The following is a 21,283-nucleotide window of genomic DNA, read 5'->3' as shown; positions in this document are numbered from 1 at the left end:
TTCGAAAAGTTTGGCAGAACACTTGAACTCCCCCAAATGTCATCCTTCTCGAGACCCTGATCATTACTTCCATACTTTAAGGTACAAAAATAGAAAACACATAAATAAAGAGAGACCCAAACGAGACCGGAATATCTTCAAGCAAAGATCCGAGTAAGCATGAACACAATAAATTTTCATACCACTTAAATCAGCTTTGATCATAAATACACAAAAAACCGTGGAAAGGAGCCCCTGGGCGATGGTTATCGATCAACTGACCGTGTTCGAACCCCTTGGGGGGAACGAATGGACGCCCGTGGTAATCAAAACTGTAATCAAACGGTACGAATTGGGAGGAGCGAGTCAAAACTTCATTCTAAAATTAAATACTCGTATGAAGTTGCGCCCCAAATATTTTGTATTGATTCATTTAATTTAATAGGGGATTGATAGAAGGGATTGTTTTGGACCTGCTTTGCATGTCTATGAATAGAAGTTACCCTCTTTTTGAATTTAAATTGAGATAGAGTTTTATTAAGCCAACTGTTGCGAGCGGTTAGAAAGATGATTGTGATGGGTTTGTGATGAGCTATTGTTTGCTTAAATAGTTGTTTGTTTGAAGAACATTTTGTATTCGTCGCTGCATATTTTCGATTATGTTTCATAAGTGGAGATTCTGTTTTGTATAGTTTGTATTGTCGAATGTTTTGTTTTTTGTATTACATTCTGTAAGTCATTGAATATAGAATGTTCTATATGTAAGTTTCTTAATTTTTACCTCGATGTTTGTACAGTAAAATTCTTTCACTAATGCCAGTTTCACCCCTATCCTGCTCATTCTACATTATTATTAAAAAACGCTGAACAAATAACATTATGAAAGTAAATCCTAGTATTAAAAGGAGTGTTCGCGCAGTGTTGTCGCACCCAGCCTTAATCTGGCGACCCGCTTCGTTCGCCAAGCAATTATCTACGTGAAATAGTGTCCGTATTAGGAGCACTTACTTTGTACTGAATTAAACCGGATTACGCTAACTGTAAGTAGCCGTCTGTGCTGGTATTCAGTCGGAAATAACAGTATTAGACGAAACAATCATTTGGCTGTACTCAATGACGACTCCGACTAAATTGTTTGCACTAATTTTATTCGAATTGCCGAGTAGTGAAATGGACTTGAATTAAGTCTTCGTATAGATGGGCTTGATGGGAATTAAATGTACCGTTATTGCCAAGCTATTGCTGGAACACGATGCTCCGAATAAACACAAATACAGAACAGATAAAACGACTTCAAGGAAAGCAGAAGCGTTATCCGAGTCATTTATATTTATTACAGCAAAACATCATGTTATGTGAACCTTAAAGCCCGGCAATAATATCCAAACGATTGCAGGCACAATTTATAACACTAACCGTTTTACAAATCGGCCATATTTGTGTCAAACAAATAAAACGGGATATTTCGTTCCGACCTTTTGATACAGACCCAAACTAATGCGTCACAATAGATAATCCAATCCAACATGGATTTCACCTTTGTTCTGGTGAAAAATAAGCCTTAGTGCCATATCCGATAAATCGTGTTTCGAAAAAAATTACACTGGAGTGGGTTACGTAACGATACCCATATTATGGGCTGTTTGTGGGACAGAAATCTCTACGTAATGGTTCCCACACGGCTCCTTATTTTAAGGATACACGCGATATAGCAAAATGTTTTCGTAAAATGGTTCGCCCATTTTACTGTATTGACATAGATAATGTACTCCGAAGCCAGTGAGACGGTGGAGGGAGCGACGTTGTGCCCAGGGGAGGTTTTTCTAAAACAAAGCCGTGAAAGCAAGGGAAGATTAGAAACGATATACTTTTACCAAAGGCGTGGTGTTTGCTGGAAAATATCTTAACGGACGCCGCCGCGAGAACTTAGATAACCGCGTCTGGGTCAGATACGAAGGACGAGAGAAAATATATTGCCTTTTTTATAAAGGTTTTGTTTCCTATTTAATATCAGAACGGCAGTCTACCACTGTGTTATCTAGGAAATATTCCGCAAATTAATTTCTATCATGACCTATTTTGTGCGAAATCTCTGTTAGGTTTAATGTAGACTCCATTAACGAAGTTTATATTATTATTTTAGGTTAAAATAATAAACATCCGCTAACATACTCTATACCTAATTCGCAGAATCCACTTTATTATTAACAAGTACATAATCGCACCTTGATTCGGGTCATCAATAAGCTTTCAGGCTAATCTCTTAAAGCAAGTGCGGTGACCTCAGTCTAGCGAAGCGTACATAGACCCAAAAATGTAGATGTGGCCGTTTCGCTACTTATCTCCGCCCCCTCGCTTGCTTGTTTTGTTTAAAAGCCCTCGACACCATGTGGCGCTGTAAAAACAGACTGACTCGAACCGTCCCCTTTAATCCAGGATACACAGCCGTCCGAACACCCTTCACTCATTTGCATAAGTCCTGTCCGTCATAAGATGGGTTGTAAAACTTTAATAAGACTTTTTGATGGCCGCTCTCACAGATTTAATTGGATTATAAGGATTATCATGATTGGCATTGTGTTTTACTGTTTTGGTAAAAATACAAAAATGTGCCTCTAATGTTTTTAGAAGATTGGTTAGGGTAGATTATGCTGGGGAAGTAATTCATAGCATAAATAATTCAAGAAAAAACAGTATGCAGTGTTTATTTATATACTATTCTTTTCGATATACATATAGGTAGATATACGAAAATTGTGTATAAAAATACAACATGAAATTCAATGTTTTGTATATGCATACTATTTCATTTTAGATCAAGAAACTAACTCGTAATACAAAAGTTAGTTCCAATAAAATACGTGAGTGATAAACTACACTCTAGTACATACTCGTACATTTTGGAACAGTCGTTTCAAGTGGTAACAAGATATAAAAATAGCGAAGTGATTGTACAACTGAATCGAAATTGCCATCGAAACTTTTATTACCCTCTACATATCTAACTCTATTGGGTAGATATATAAAATGGCTACAATTGGCTAAAAAGCGACATCACGCCACAAGTTCATCCAATAAATATTCCTAACTGCCTCTTCGTAAGGAAACAAATGCTCGAAAACACAATGATGGCCGACAAAATACAATACTGCTGAGAACAAGTGAAGCGTGCTCGACATATTCTGTTTGTTGTGAAAATTGTGGGGTTCATGTTTTTCTCATGTTGCGCATAATTCTTTTGAAGCGAACTTGTTTGTTCGGTAATCGCCGTAATCGTTGTTATACTAGCTATTTGTTTCAAATATATCAGCTGACCGGAAAACGGGGAACACACGGGAACTTGATTGTTTATCGCGGAGGGACGCCGATGTGTTTTTGAGTCGCGAATACGAGGATAATAACCATAAAGAACATGATATGTGGCTATGTTTTTATGTCTACAGCAAATAGACTATTCGGACAGCTTAATGTTTGCTTAAGTGCTCTAAAATTAATATTCGTAATGGAAGATAAATTATTACGCCTTCTCAGAATTTATTACACATTCGATGTTATTACGAAAATTACCTAACGTTATAATATATATCATGTATTACAAGTCTCCAACAAGAAAAAATCATGATCTAAATTCATGACGAAGTTGTTTTCTTTTTGCAAAGTATAAGACGAGAAACGATATATTACCCAGGCATTGATAAAGCGCCCTTCGGCAATCCATAATTTCTAAGAAAATTATTCTCATGTAACTTATTCCCACAACATTAATTCGTATAAGTTTCACGGAAGGGTCTTTTTAAAACGTTTTTTGCATGCCGTCGAAATGAGTTGACGTAAATTATATTCGAAATAAGGAAAATGTACTGGCCGTTTGGGATTACTAACGAAATATTTTCTTCATTTTATCTTTGCGAGTAAAGAATAATGTCAACGCTGCGTCGGTCAGCGAAGTTACCGAAACGGAACGACGTTATCTTTATAGGCGGTAGCTACGCCTATTATTCTGCTATCGCACTTCCTTAGGGCTTGGTAGGTAACACGTATATATCGGAGCCAGTACGTATTCGATGTGTAATATATCTTCTATCGTGCTTAATAAAGAAGCTGGCACGGGAAGTAGCTAACCAAAGTTTTCTGATGAAAAATGTCGATCTATTTTTCTTCGTCGCCCGCGTAATTTGGATCATGTGGCTGGTTGCGCGATTGCGCACCGAAGAGATTATAATAAAGTTAGGACAGTCTGAAGGGTCATTAATTTTATACAATATTATAGGGCGTATGATGGAAAATACTTTGGATGTTTTGTATCCGGACTGTTTTCCAGATAAGATCAAATTATATTGGAAATGTTTTGAAGTTCCTATCTGCGATACATTATTATTATGAAGGGTTTTAAAGATAGTTTTTGTTTAACAACGACCTTACATAATAGGTTCACGTTATTCACCAGTTTTCATAACAATTCTTCCCAAGACGTATTATGTAAGTCTGTACAATAAAACCGCTCGAAAAGGTCAACTTATACTTACGGGTCAGTAAAAGACAACGAATTTAAATACACAGCTGGGTAAATTTGGAGCAGAAAAATGATTTCAAAAGGTTCCTACTTTACCTAACATACCGTAGAGAATTGGGAATAACAACTTAGAGGAACACTTCGTTAGGGAGAAAATGCGAAGGCAAACGATCTCAGTGACAGGGTCCCTAAATGAAATTTGTAAAGGAAAATCTGCATTCATTTAAATTTTTACTGTTACGAAGATTTTCTTGATTAATGTAGATGTCTATGTGTTTGTTTCGTCATAAAATATTGTCATTGGAACGTTCGTAAATGGAATTGCCGTGTACCGCGAGCGTCTTGTAAACACATTTCTGTAGTTACATGCTGTTACTAGGTACAAGTATATTTGCAATTAATTCTGTATGGGTAATTGCTTTCATTGTTAATTGGACTCTATTATGTAGTATTAAAATTAACACTGTTGCTATTATACAACCACTTATCAGGCGGAACACGAAGGAGTATACAAATTATATAAAGAGAAAATACTGAAGACATTAGTGTTTAATAGGTAAGTTTATAGTGTCATTTCGAACACAAAAGGCCTAGGCTATAAAGTCAATGCCTAAATCCAACCTATTCCACCTAGGCTATCTATAGATTTCTATATCTTCACGCACTATAATGTCTCGATTACGTACTAACGACTCATAGAACTTTAATGAGGGACTTAGTTCACATAATAGGCCGTAGTAGTGCGATATTATCGACTTATAGGTACGTGTTATGTCAATGTTAAATTTAGGGCAAAGGCTTACACGTAATCAAGAAGGTTTATATGTACGATATAAGATCGGAAGATAAAATATCATGTAACAAAATATAATAAGCAATAGATTATTAGTCTCTCAAAGCAAATATGCATTGAAATACTTACGGCTTATTATTAATTCCCTCTTTACAAGATAAATAATATCGTAATTGTCTACAGCGAGAAACAATAGAATACTTTGAGAATTCAATTTATTCAATCCAGCATAGCAACTCGGGGATATCTAAAGAGCCTATTAGAAATTCAGCAAAGAATGCTATTACTTGCACAATTCTAACAAGCTACCCTATTGAAGTCCCGAGACCACTCAGCAATTTCCAATTAAATGTAATACAAACAATCCTTTCTCCCCTTTCAATCACAAAACAAATTATTTGCTCAACTCACTGATACAAACTCATACTGTAGTCTGTAGTCCGCTACAGTTTTCAATGAGAAACTTATTTGTGCTCAGATTGGCCTACATCAGGGATTTGGTTCGATGCAGACAGTACTTTGTATCGGTAGAACGTAGAGGCATTTACAAAATTTGCATACGATACTATCGGGACATCGTAACGAAGAAACTTTTAGGGACCCCGTAAAGTGTTATTGTAAGCTACCTAATTACGTATTGGAGGCCGAACCTTTAATGCTAAAGGGATTTTGATTGTGTTTGCCTTAATTTTAATTAGAAGAGATTTTAGTTTGGAATTAAGAGATTGTGTTATCTTTTATCTGTAGATACAGCCGTGATTGGGTATCGAATTTTCGATTATATTTAAATTTTATGTTTAGCCTTTAGCAAAATAAGGTTTAACCCGATTTTTAATGTACTTTGTATACAGATTTCAGTCTACAAAAGTATCTCATCCTAATCACATATTTCCACAAGCATGATCCTTCATATAGACATAAAGGGCACTCCCCCTTTAGGTACGTATCGCAAATTGCATACTAACTATAGCTTTGAAATGGCAAATCTATTCCAGCGAAATCAATTCTCAGGCAGTCGGGGTTCTTATAATAATCAACAACTCTCGAATCCGTCGGAGATTGGAGATTGGGACCAATTAAAATTGAACGCTTGCTTGATAAACTTATGTGATTGTCTTGCCTGATACTGTGAGGAAAATATCGTTGTGCACTTGCGTTGGAAATATTCAGAATTAAATTATATCTCTAGAGATAGGGTATCTAATTGTAAAATAGTTGTTTAGTGTAAGAAAACTATTTGTTTGATATGTTTCAAACTAAAATTCAACGAACAATTCCCAAAAAGTAGTGTGGGCCAGTGTTAATGTACAAAAACTGTTGTGATTTAATCAAATGTTTCAGAAATAGATCCCCTGAAGCATTTAATAAAATTGAATAAACCAAAACATAAAATCACGTCACATTAACAATTAAAAACCCAAATATTAACGAACATGGCTTGATTGTATCCATTTTGAAATTATTAATCAGCTCGCTAGTAAATTATTAAGTAAACAATACTCGAAGTCGCATTTCATACTGCTTAGTATTCAGGAAACATACACGAAGCTCGCTGGCCGTAGACCGTACAACTGGCTTTTATTGTACTACCCACTTATAAGTAATAAAATTATATGGACACTGGTTCGATATACGTTCGTACTTGTGTATTATGCTGTGGATACTCAGTTTGTTTAATGATGTTGGCTCGGTATAAAAGCAAAAGCCTTTTTTATGCAAATTGCGTGTATTATAAACGGGATGAATCTCGAAGGCATTTTTAATTAATTAATACGTTTATTATATTGAAAGTAAACCACATTATTTTACGTTAATGCAGCAATTTTTTTGCAGAATTCGAATTCCTCTACATTATATAATCAGCAATCAACTAATGAGTTTTGTATCTGTTAACGTCGCTAATATATTCCAAATAATATTATGTATCAGCTAACAAGACGCTTCTTCACTAAAGACCATAAAATATTAACCAGACTGCTACAATTAAAAACAAACGACAACTATCATAAAGTCAAGTTTCCAACTCGACTTACTTTTAACGAGACAAGATGAATATATTTCAGGAATGTTCGTTCGCTTTGCCTCATCTGCGGGTGCTGTTGAATAATGGTTGGCATTAATAAACAGGAATGGTTTGCTCCACAAAGTTGAAGTAAGATCGTATAAGAGGATATAATTAATTACAAAGTAGAGCAAGACAGAAACTATCACTTAGGATTGAGTTGGATTGTGATGTCGGAAGGTGTACCTATATCAGCTGTCTCTGTTTATGGGATAGCATACGTAACGGGATGAGTTATGTCTCCTTGTGTGACGTGTTTGTGTGTCGCATATGCTCATTACTGCGAGACGGATGTCACGCAAATAAGTCTGTAGTTGTTAATGAATTGGGACGTTGAAAAAGGTTCAACAGTGCAAGTGATTGGCAGACTGAATTAATGTGCGAAGTGTAACTATTTCAACCGAGTTACCCCAACAAACCGATACCTATTGGTAAAAGCGGTTGCCAGACTTTCTGACTTTTGACTACTTGTAACGATTGCTTTAAGGGGTTTAAATTACAGGTGCGACCCACTAATTTAACGTATCTTCCGAATCGCGGAGAATCTCGTCATGACAAGATGGTTATCTATCCACGGATCAAACGCGCCATGCATAACTTAGCCTTAATAGATTGATCCATGTGGCTGTAACTTACCCACGACCCTACTCTGATCTCATATTACGTCATTAAAGCTGCGTCAATACCAACTAGCTGCCTAAAGGCAATTACGAGAAACATACTAGTACACCTAGGTGTTGGCTTAGCATATGTAATTAATTATCTTAATAGGAAGTCTAATACATAATTATTCGGGATTACCAATTAGAACGAGTATCTAATTACATAGTTAGAACTGTCATTCATAGCAAATTGTTTAACGAGTGATAATTGTTATTACTTACCTATCTATTTAATTGATTTGACACATTATTTTACCCCAGCGACTGAAACGCAATCGTTACAAAAAAAGTTATAATGACCCACTACTCTCTTTGAGCAATAAGAAGCAATAAGAAGCCCGCAAAGGAATCTAAAATTGACAAACTAATCCTTAATTCCGAAATGTATGTCTGTAAACACTAAATTGAGCATGTAAAAGCAGCATTAAGTCTGTAGCTCCAAACTTAATTTTAATTATCTTTGATACAAAATAATAACAAGCTTCCTCCATGAACTGCGTCCAAGAACAGTTATTGCCACCTCGAAACTCTAAAGCAAACTAAATTATATTAAATACTAACGCTACCAGAATTCATAAAAAGAACGCGTCCAAACCTAACATGAAGAAAACACACTGTATGTACACTTCTTTTTCTTTTTTTTTAATACCAAGCAGCTTTGAGTTTGTGCCAAAAAAGTTTGGTAGTTTTTCGTCGACCGCGAACGGGCGGGACCTTAGTAATTCATAGTTCCCCAATCTGTTACTGAGACACTGGATTTATGAAAATTGATAAAATAGTTTTAGACTGCAGTTTATGCTTCGCGGTTTTGAATAGAATGGCCATTCATTCTGGAAATTCTTTTGTAAGTTAGGCTTGAAGTATTTTTAGGCGTAGCTAGAGGCATAAATTACTGAAAGATTAATGGAAAAGTAAGAAAATTTTAATAATTTTTGAGTTGTGGTTGCTAAATAGTGAAGGACTTTGAGGCTGACGTTCCTACTTAAGACTTAAAGCTTTTAGAGAAATAATTCAGCTAGATAGGATCACTGTTTAGGGTAGACGGTACCTAACCTTCAAGTACTGCCAAGGGTACTTATGACCCCTTGCTGTCAGTGTAGTCCTTGTCTGAAATAAACTGGCATTTCCAAATAGCAGTTTTGTGAGTTAATATTTTTAAAGTGTAGGCAATTGTTTTGACCACCGAATGAATACAAGAATATCTTTAAAAATCACAAAAAATAAAAAAAAAACAAAGGAAATAGTTCAAGGATTTCCGCATCTTGAAATTGCTCATATTTGTATTCATAAGTAATTTTCACCAGCTTTATCTAGTTTAATTCCGAGTACCGTTTTATATACATAATTAAAATCTATTTTCTACGTAGGCGGATTCGTGGGCGAACTCAAATATTTCCTCATACATGCCTAGTTTTAATGAATGAGATTTCTAAAGTCGTTACGTAATTGCGCCCACCTTTCGTAACATAACTTTTTATATATAATTCTAATAAGTATTTCTAGGTATTATTTTTCTATTGTTACCGGAATTGTAAAATTCTAGATATTTCTTTCTTATATTATATTATTATGACTTAATAATTATAAGTATATTTTATGTGTGTGAAAACGAGGAACTACAATTCCCGGACCAAAATTTATAGTAGCAAAATTGGGTTCCCAGTCGCTCTGGTTAGAGGCTTTACAAACATTTTTTACCAACACATTTCTTAGAAAACACAAAATTTTAATATTCTATAACTAACCCAAAGTTCTTGTTACTTTGCCAATCTGTTACTGAATATTTGAATTTATGCAAATTAATAAAATAGTTGGTTGAGCGCACTGGGGCCCCGGGCTAAGCGACCTAATTGAAGTGGCCGACGAGATTCGATGACAAAGAGGAATGTTGTTTGCATTTAGAAAATTAGACCTTGCTTTATTAGTTATCGATTTATCTGTCAATGGATGATTTGATTTAGCGTTTTTGTTGAAGAATAGGTACTCAAATTTTTCTTCAAAGTAAAAATTTTTGATTTATTTTTACCTCAGAGGTTTTTATTATGATTCTGATCTTAATTATTAATAAATTACTTTCTTTGTTGCTTGGCGTTTATCGTAGGTACCTACAATGTATAGTCAAAATCATCCCTTTTTATGTTTATGTTATATACTTTAAAACACTAGTTGATCCCTTAAAGTTTCTAGTAATGTAGTACTAAGATCGTAATAAATTAAATATTTCCTATACTGGGTATAGGTAACTTGTTTGGTATTATTCTCCTGATATTTGGAGCTTTTCATTACCTGAAATACAAAACCTATTACCGCAGGTGCTCAAATAAATATAATTTGTAACAATTTCCACGGAAACGATTCCATAATCGTCGCATTATTATTGTACATGACCACGCTATTGCAGTTTTTAAGTGCTCTTAGCACGTGATGTAACTAAGTGTTCGTTTTTCAACCTAATTACGGTAACCTACATAATGAGTTTTTGTTTGACCTGACCGTAATTGGCATGAACAATTAATACTAGCAACTGCATCGATCAATGTACACAATACACCTACAACTTGAGGTTAAATATATCGCTTTCCTCCTACGCTTGGTGATTCCATTAATAGATGGACTATGTTCCTAATTTTAATAAGATATTTGGGTATAAGAAATAATATAGCTGCCCTAATTTTAAATCAGCATATCACACAAATGACATTCGATTTAATCTTAAAAGGCGAACCACAGCAAACAGCTTCAAATCCCCGCACAATATTATATTGCAGTTCTAGAATATTCTTCTTTCAAACAAAAATAGCTTAAAAGAGTCAATTTGTCGAGCTTTGCACTGAGGTGGCATTTAAATTGCGCAATTATTTTTTCCTGTTGCCTTCATTTGTCACGGGTGTCCTTAAGCAGGGCTTTCTTACCAAGAGTTTTTGTTGGCGATCATTATCAATGCTTTATTTACTCATTAATTTATCACTGTCCACCAAATTATCTTGTCTGAGGGGATCAATGGCGCGATTTGGAAAGTATTTAGGCTCCCAACATTTTTTCTTGCATTTAAAGTTTGTTTGAAGTCACTTAAGAAGTCGTAAACAATGATATAAAATACCGTTATCTTGCAGTAAAAGTTTTATGACATTTACGAGAGAAAACAATCGCGATAAATCTGAAATACAGCGTTATCTGTGGATTATATCAGTTCAGTAAATGTTTCATTAATGTGGCTTGTTTACATCGTAAGCAAAAGTGTCTGAGCAATTTATAAAATCTACATTTAGTGTAATTAAATACGCTTCAAATTATTTCAACAACAGTATTTAACGTGGTCATAACCAATACCAATCTATCCAACAGTAAAGCACCTGCATTTACCGTTTCAAAATACGCAAAACAAAATACATCAAACGGATTATTTGCATAAATTAAACGTCACCCGTCATTACGGAATGCAACAGCCCCAGGCAATGCCCAACATCAATGGGGTTTAGTGCAGTAAATACAGCGTCATGTCCAAGCTCGCAGTTCAAACGTTATCTACCTACTATCCACATACTCACTCGACGAGCCATCCAATCGGTTTTACATTTCAACGTATTATCTGCATCGCTTTTATAATAGAATTGCAAATTTAAACCCTTTATAAGCGCTCTGCATTGGGGAACACAAATTCGCTTTTACGTTCATTTGCATTGCAACGTCAGTGTTGCGGTGGCTTCCGAAACGCCTAGTTGTGCACATTGCACGGTTTATTAATACAAACTGTACGGGTGGGGCTCGTGGCTAACAACATGCATACATAAGGAGGAAACCTGTTATTGTTCATATGCGAACCTGGTAGATTACTGAAATACAGTACTTAACTATTTCATGATGGTAACCTTAAGGATGCTTACATAAATTAATATTATAATATAATCCTATTGAAACAGAACCAGGTTTACCTGTTTCTTTATAAGTGAGTGAATAGGATTGTATTGAAATATTATACCTGCTTGATCGGTACCTACCCGTACAGGTTTGTCTGTACCGGGAACCTGTTTCTTTATGTAAGCACCCTTAGTCATTAGTCAGTAGACTACAAAGCAGAGCATTTAGCCAAAACCAGTCACAATTCGCCAAGATAACAACATGGATTACACTAGTGTAACCTTTTTCTTAACTGACAACATATACATTTCATGAAATTGTTTCATTCACTCAGTCTTACTTTATATAGGAAGGGAAATCTGGATACAAAATTTCGTATTATTGGAGTACCGTACCATTGTTTTTATGCCTAATTTATTGAGCGCAGCCCCCATTATAATTACAGCCGGCGTTTAATTAAATGGGTTAAACTTCGTATATTTAAAGGTACATACTTGTATTATCGTTTATCATAAGCTTATAATTAAAGTGCTTAATATATCGAGTTTGTATAAAATTTTCCGCGAAATTTAATTGAATTTATATTGTTTTGTGCGTGGATTTTGCTTTCACAAAAGTTTAGGCTTTGAATATTTGTTAACTTAAATTAATTATGGCATTACATTTTGATTTGATATTTTAAATTGCTTTTAATCAAGAACGTAGTCTCCAAACCTACTTTTATTCATATTAAAATCTGTTTTTGTCATTTTGTGATACTTTTAATAAAGATGGGAAAAACAGTTTTTACAAAATCTTTTTCGGATTTAAAACCGCAATTTGAATTCGTGATTCCGCTAAAGGATTGAAATGAAGGAATTTACCGAAATTTACATTTGAACGCCGAAGGGTGCGACGGATTACAAGCGCTTGTGAAAATTTGTATTCACGTTATGACGGTACCGAACATAAAACTCCTAACACAGTGTCCTACTTTAAGACAAATTCTATTATTGAGCATCCTACAAAGAGATAGAATACCTATCTATACAAAGAAAGGAAGACATTTAAGTGTCTTGCGATAAAAAGAAAAAGCCTTGAAGAAGGAAATGAACAAGCTGTAAAGAAATTCGAGCCCCTGTAATCTTGAGACAATGGTATTCTTGTACTCTCTATTTCTTAATTTTATTTACGCACTGGTACTGATGAAGCCGTGTTACAGATACAGTTAATTTTATACATAAATCTAGTTATATTTAGAACATTTCAATCGAAATCTTATCTAGGGATAGTAATGGTATTTCTTGTAAGTGTGACATTTTGTTTCATATGAAAACACTTTCAAAACTTTTATTACCCATTCTAAACTTTTAACAATCTGTATTTTGATTCTATACACACCTTTTTACAAGGTCACCCCGCAAACACTACAAAAAACAAATCATTCACTACTAAACCATTCCGTTCTACGCGACGAAGCAAAAACAAGGGACAAATAACAAACGTATATGAAGTCGGCAAGTGTGAAACGGAATCGACCTCTCGTAAGTAGGCCAATACATTCAGCCACCCTTCCCGACATGTGTTGAGACCATATATTACAACGCGCACCTGTAAGTGCTAGATCATGCCTAGATAAAGAAATGTGTATAGAACTGATTTATGATTTCGTTATATGCACTTTGGGAGTCGGAATTTACGAGTGTCTTATAGTTGTGTTTGTGTTCGGTGTCGTTTTTGTCGCAGGTGTCGAAAATATAGTACAATATTGAGACAGTGCTCGAAATGTACCACTCGGTACGTTTTATTGGTATTTTCTTAGGCTGTTGACAAGTCCTGGTACGACATGCCTACTAGCTCTTTCGTTATAGGCACGAATAGTTCTCGCGCTGTATTTCGACCCGTTTCTTGGAAATCGACCAAATGCTCCCTATATACTACCTATATATTTATAGTTTTTTAACTGCCTCGTTGGTTTAGCTGTCGCAAGTGCGGCTGCTGAGCACGAGGTCTCGGGTTCGATTCCCGAGTCGGGCCGAAATCGCTTTGTGGGTTTTAGAAGACTTTCACAAAGCAGCCCGGAGCCTGGAAGCTGGTGATTGATACACCCGTGCATCGGAGAGCACGTAAATGTCGGTCCTGCGCCTGATCTCTCTCCGGTCGTTTCGGATTACCGTCCCATCGGACTATGAGAGTTAAGGAATAGTGAGTGCACTTGTGTCTGCGCAAATGCTCGTGCATTATAATATGTCCTGCGTAGTTGGCTAATCTCCTTACATGAGAACAGCCGCCGTAGCCGATAATCGGCTAGGAGGACATCATCATTTATAGTTTCCAAAATCTAAATGAATGTTAGAAAATAGTAAATTATTATATACTTTATGCTGCATTGTATAGGATATTGTTCAGCTAGATACCCGACGTTGTGTAGGTATGTGCATGCTTTTGATAATTAAGGATTAATCTTCTTGCATTCCAATTATTTTGATTTATCTAATAGATTTAAATGTTCACAATATTTTAGGTACACATATATGCAGTCCAGGATTAAGTTCAAAATATATGGGTGTAGGTACGTTTGATTTAATAGGATTAAACAAAAATGTGTGTTTGTAATCGGATTGGTTCCAAGTGTTTTATTGTCGGATTATGATAATACAAGGGTAGTGGTTATTGTTTGTTTTTGTATGGTACATACACATAAATGGGATTGCTTTGTTCAGTATCCCCGTACCTATTTGTGGAAAAGTACGAGGGAAATTATTTTGTTCACCTTCACTGTAGTTGGAAGTGTAACTAATTTTAATAAAGTAATGATAAAAGGAAGACAGAATAATATTTAGTTGTATCGAAATATAGAGAAAAAAGTAATTTATCAGTTTTAGTGTCCCTCAAAAAACCTATTTCTAAAAATATTCTCAATTTTTCCATTACTTGAATAACCTTCAATCCTATCAATGTGACGCGCGTTCAAACTAGATTAAACGTAATTTTAACCCCAAAACGAGATAGTGTGCGTGAATCGTACCGCACCCGTTCTCATTGACATCAAGGGCCGAATTAACGTGTGAATTATTTTCAATCCACTGAACCGAAAGCCTAAACATAATCATAATATACTTGGGTAATAAAAGTCTATACAAAAACGTACTTCGGTCACATATTGTTCACTCAACGCAGCTTTTATAACGAATACAGGAGCCTAATGTTGTGGATTATCTGCTGTATCGGTGAACCTGAATATGTGAAATAAAAAGTTTGAGAAAACTTCGCAGACAAAATACCTATTACGGTCTCAAGGACATGATACGAATATTCGATACTTTTAAGAGCAAAACAGGATGATAGGATTATATTTTATAGGTAGCTCTTTCCTGTGATTTTGCCTAAATGAACGGTGTAGTTTTTTCTTACAACTCAGGATCGTAAATCATAACGGATTCCCATGAAAATAAATAATTAAACTTTCTGTCTAATTTGTCTTTCAAAAGTCTTCTATTGACGAACATTTTGATATCATAAGGTTGTTTTTTTAACAAACACTTATCTTAAGTGGCAGTGTCACTATGAAGAACAAAACTATTTTTCCTGTCTCTGTGGCTAGGTGGCTAATACCTACCATCGTGTAATTATTCACTTGACACGTCCTCCGAGCCTTTTTCCCAATCATGTTGGGGTCGGCTTCCAGTCTAACTGGATTCAGCTGAGTACCAGTGCTTTACAAGAAGCGACTGCCTATCTGACCTCCTCAACCCAGTTACCTGGGCAACCCGATACCCCTTGGTTAGACTGGTGTCAGACTTACTGGCTTCTGACTACCCGTAACGACTGCCAAGGATGTTCAATGACAGCCGGGACCTACAGTTTAACGTGCCATCCGAAACACAGCCAATGGTGTCTAAGATATACTTAGAAAGTACATACAGACTTAGAAAAGTTGCATTGGTACTTGCTTGACCTGGGATCGAACCCGCGCCCTCATACTTGAGAGATTGGTCCTTTACCCACTAGGCCACCACGACTTTTTTTATTCACTTGACACGTATGATTTGGAAAACATACATAAGTACCTACTCATAAATCGATCACCAAAACCCTGACTTTGCGGTTTCTAAAATTAGCTCATACATACCGTATTAATAACTGAAGAATCCACACTTATTTAAAGACTTATAGACACAACATGTGGAATTCCAAGAATTTTCCAAGTATCTTCAACAAACTGCCGCAGTATCCTTGGAACATTCCAGAAATTCTATTTACGAAAATGTAAACCGAGTTAGTCTTTACACGTAACAGGTTATGTAAAAGTTTTGTACCACCGCCGTCGTATTGATTAGCATAAAATTTTCCTACTATTATTTTAATGACTTTCCGCTAAAGCTTGAGGTAAACGTTTGAAATAACTTGGAAAAGCGAATAAGTAGACGCTTTGTATGAGGTATTTGGGTCAGCTGCGAAAAATGTTGAGTTTTGAAATGTCAACGAACCGATGAATTGCCGTGAAAATGTACGTTATTTTCAATAATTAGAATGAAGATACTGTCAAGTTGGCTTATGTTTTAACATTTAGGGTAATTCTACAGTAAAGAAAAAATAAGGACTGCAATACTCATGAAATATTCGTTTGTTGTTCCAGGTACTAGCAGAGTGCAGTGAAACGACGAACAAAATGTTGTGACAAACGTGCGAAACAAAAGGTGACTTAAAAATGTGTCACCCAAAGAATTTCCTAGACGTGACCAGCAGTAGAACATTTTTGTTCATAATAGTGTTGCTTTCTCTAAAGCTGTGCAGTCCTCAGGACTTAAATGAGGAGTTTGTGAACGAGGATAGTATAGATACGTCTGATATTAGTATAGTGCCAGTGAAAAAAGTGAAGTTTCCTAGGAATGTAGGGGTGGCAACGCCCTGTAGGATGAGCGAACTTCTCTGTGACACCGGTCAGTGTATATCTCTGGACAAGTACTGTAACGGAGAGGATGATTGCGGAGATAAGAGCGACGAGCCCAAGTCCTGTACACGTAAGTATTATTATAGTATTACTTGCATAACACGAGTACCTCAGTTTATGTAACGTGTAAGATTATTGTTGTCTTGTGTTCGTGAGAGCAAACTAGGGCGTTGATGTTGTCGTGTCACCGTGTGTAACAACCCTTGTCTGGGATTTAGTGAAATAGTTTAGAATTATTATATTCTAAACTATTTTCGGAGTCGGCTTCAGACATTGTCTCGGTATAAATGAAAATAATAAAATAACACTCGAGACGCTTTAACGCTTGTTCCAGAATAAAAGTTTTTTTCTAAGATACACTTTTTAAGAGCAATGTAAACATTTTTTTTAAATATTAATTAAGGTAAGAGACTGTTAATGTGTAAAACAAACAAATGTAGCATACCCGTAAATGACTGTAATTTTCGTTACGAAATTCCTATGAAACCATACATTCACAATATGAAGACTAGGTACGTCATTTGTAAAAGTAATATGTGAACTGAAAGAAGTCGAACTCTTCATAACAAAAAGGCGCGCGAATAAATCTTTTGAAACTCATTTTAGGTCATTCAAACGCATTTTTAATATGTCTCCCCTTCTCGGTTTGCTGACATCTGTCACAAAAGAAAAGGTAGTAAAGGAAGGCTAAGGATTGAGAGCCTCAAAGTAAGCGATTTTATCAACGAGCGGAAAGTTTCAAACTTGTGTGCGTAAGAATGTTTCATGTTCCTCAACTTTTGCTACGTTCTGAAGTATAAGTTAATAATGTTACTTTCTTCCACTTATTTTTCGTTGAAATGCGGCCTCATTTGTCTGATATTTCAGCAGTTTGACGGAAAAGTAACTTTTTATATTTAGCGCCATTAAATCTGGCTGAAATATCTTTTAACTAATTTATCACGGGATATCTTAAGACTCTAAAAACACATCAATATTTTTATGCATATTGCTAGTTTAAGTAAAGTTTTTCCAATAAAGAGGCTAGTCCGTGCACTCTTTGTCCGGGACCCAAATCGCTAATTTCCTGGCTTCGAATGCTTCGTCGCATGGCAGTGGAGTGGCTGTGTCAGCGATGGACAGACTTGGCTCCCTTTTGCCTTTTATGTAATATTCATTCTCGGAGTTATGCGGGGACTCCGCCAAAACATATTATACAACATGTTTATGGATTTACGTAATCGTTAGGTGAAGTTACTGGGTATCGCTTCTGCATTATTTTGTTGGTATTTGTGCTTTGAGGGTTGATGATAAAGACTGGTGTTTATCTTTGGGAAAAGTTCCTTCAGTTTGTTTTATTGGAAAGCGAGGAAACTTAAATGGGGTAGGTTAAAATGGTTCATTGTTTTTGGACATAGGCCATGTTAAATAACTACTATAATGTTCACGTGTATTTAAGCATATTTTATATTTATGCAGATTTTTATAAAACAATATGCAATCTTTTAACTTGCAATTTATACAGTAAATAAAGTCTAAGTAAAGTAGTCTACAGTCATGTAGCTACGAGAAACAGTAGATAGCTTATAAATAATAAATATTTGGCTCTCTAGACCCAATATTTATACGATAAATACATCAAAGGAGACATCTTCGCACGTCTCCTAATATCGGCACTGAACCGTAAAGCAGCTTTCTCGCTTGTTTCTCGTACCTATAACATAAACCGTCAGCGGTCACAACTTATGACACAGCCGACCCTTTCGAAGGACATCACTAATAGGTCAACATTCGTCCTTGCAAACACCTTTCCCAACATTTCTTTATAGCTATAGTGTTGGGTAAAAGCTTTTATTCATTAGGTTAGGTCCAATGATAAAGTCGTCTACGTATAAACATTTTATTATATCGGAAAGTTATTGAAAACGTCATGCGTGATGATATCAACATTTTTTAATAGAATAACACCTTTTCTTTAGTTCATGACAAAAGTAGGTGACAACAATAACATTATAATAGTAAGCAGATTTCAAAAGAACTAGAATAACATTTTGTTATTTAATACAATACGTAACAAAACCGCACAAGGATTTTGTTGTGGGTAAACTGAATTTGTTTCAGAACAAAGACAAACCTAAACCACAGAACATTAGTGGTAATAATCCCTGTCTATATTAGCTGAATAAGCTTTTAGAACGGGCTCACAAACAAAATGTACTCTTGGGTACATTCGCCAGTTCATAGCACTATCACAGATCCCAAACACAAATAAATTTCTCCACCAAAGCATGCCTTAATCTGCCTCGCGCAGTTTCACCAAAACTGTTCTCATTTCGCGCTCGTAAAATACGTTTTTGCTCAGAAAATGTCTGCAACGATAATTGTCTTACACAAAAGAACTGAAGATGTACTCACAAAGGGAATTGAAAGAAGTAGATTACAATGAGTTTGCTCAGTTCCTTCTCTCAGGGGAGTTGGTGCATCAGTCTGATACAGACCGCAGAACGAAGTTAGAAATTACATTTTTATTGAGCGAACAGTATAGAAATTGTACAGAAACAATGGCATTGCGATCTCAATGCAGCTTATAGAGTATCGGCAGCAAAGTTGTTCTCTAAGGGATTAAATAATAAAACCGTGTCTTTGAACCTTGTGGTTTGATAATGTCTAAAATGTATGCTCAAACCAAAACAGGAGGACTCATAATACAAAATCCGATAAATCGTCGAATTATGTCATGTGAGTCTCAACAACATATGTATTGAGTATCTTCAATTTATTTGTAGATAAATAAGCATTTAATAGACGTTCTTAAGAATACAACAACGCATAGTAAACAAACCCCATTACTGCAGGCACAATGATTGTCCCTATGAATATTCTAGCAAGCTAAACACACACGTACGTATCCCGACGTGGGTTCCGTGACTAATGACAGTCCATTTTGTAAACACCGCCACGGTAAACTTAACACCTTATTAAACGCAGGTTTTTTTGTTAATTGTAGCTATATTTTGGCTTAATGACCACCTACGTGGGTACGATAAAAGGGAAAGCTCGTTTTCAGCTACCCGCTATAATTAAAGAAGGTTTATTATACGCCTCAGTCTTTGAGTGGTTGCTATTTGAAATTTTCGCGACGTTTGCATGAATATTTACCCGACTGCCAAAGAAGGAGGCTAATGTTTTTCTAAGGTTTTTTAGTGAACTTTTTGCGGGCCACCTTATTGTTAGTGTCAAGTTTAATTTTGTTTGTTATTAAATATAGGCACAGTTGTATTGTACATAGTACACAGCAAGTAAAATGTTTGCAGAAACATTGTAGTCAAAAGGAGAAAATTAAAGTTGTCTTTGTTTCGTTGAGAGTCAGTAAAGGGTTTCATTGCAGAAAAACGTTATTTTTGTTGAACACAAATACTCAAAGGCTATCCTAGAACGTCTTTTTGAAACTCGGTTCAATATTGCGAAGTATCATGTGCGCCATTCAACGTTATTCCCAAATATTTTACCTTTCTATGTCAGCGTTTTAAAGTCTCAGGAAGCTTTATTTCGCTCCACAGAATGCAGTCTTACTGGATAAGTATCCACTAAGACATTCTATCCAAGCGAGCATGTCGCAAAATATTCGACGGCATTAGACGAAAACTGTTTCACCTATAGGGTTTATATTTTCGATACCAGTGACATTTTTTTACCGAACTTCGGCATTACTATTTCTATGGTAGTTCGGCTTCTATGGTAGTTGGTTGTTAAAAAATTGTATGTTCTCTTTTGATGTCTAAAAAAGAATTTATGACCCTAAAATAATACATTTCCATCCGCTAAAAAACACAAAATATTCAACATTCACTCTCACAAATTGAAAAATATATTTTGTTGTTTTTATCTGAGAATTAAATATGTAAATGGGTCACACTACGGAGGTTCCAAAATAAAATCAATTCGCATTTTTAAATGTGTATACTCTTCGTGAAAACGAAGGGTACAAAAAATATTTACACAAACCGAAATTAGGTCAGGTGCAACAAAAAACGGAAAGCCGGGGCATTAAAACATTTTGCAAAAATTCGCCGCATTGAGTCAAGGCGGATGATACCGGTGAAATACATCTGCCAAAAGCTTAAATTATAATGATCCTTATTAGTATTCTCATCAAAAAGAGGAAACGAAATAAAAAATATACCGCAGCTGCAAAATAAATCTGATTCTCGGGAATTGATGTTTGCAATTTAAAAATAATCAAACGACACAGGCTTATACACAAAGTTTTTTTAACTAAAAGTACCTATAAAGGCATACATAAGCACAAGTAAATAAGTACTCCTAGTAGGTAGTAAGTATTACTCAAAAGTTATACTATTTTTGGGTTTGTATCCCACTTGAACACTGATCTACAAACCGTACGAAAATTCTCTCAAATTGCCAATCCGAGTCCCGAACATTTCATCGATTGCATTGAGATAGGTGACCGACAAATGAGACCAAACGAGTGAAAACATCCTAT

General features: G+C 35.5%; 1 protein-coding gene across 2 annotated transcripts in view; it reads left to right on the top strand.

Moving 5' to 3' along the window:
- LOC124637837 overlaps positions 1 to 21,283 on the top strand; it is a 62,857-nt gene that overhangs the window by 19,602 nt on the left and 21,972 nt on the right. For both annotated transcript variants that reach the window (XM_047174535.1, XM_047174536.1), the window contains exon 2: positions 16,486 to 16,870. In XM_047174535.1, coding sequence (XP_047030491.1) covers positions 16,558 to 16,870 — 313 coding nt within the window. In that variant the 5' untranslated portion in view covers positions 16,486 to 16,557. The remainder of the gene's footprint in view (positions 1 to 16,485; positions 16,871 to 21,283) is intronic.

This window comes from Helicoverpa zea, chromosome 16, assembly GCF_022581195.2.
Source record: "Helicoverpa zea isolate HzStark_Cry1AcR chromosome 16, ilHelZeax1.1, whole genome shotgun sequence".
Classification (NCBI taxonomy): Eukaryota; Metazoa; Arthropoda; class Insecta; order Lepidoptera; family Noctuidae; genus Helicoverpa; species Helicoverpa zea.
The sequence above is the reverse complement of the archived record's forward strand: the minus strand, read 5'-3'. Positions and strand labels throughout refer to the sequence as shown.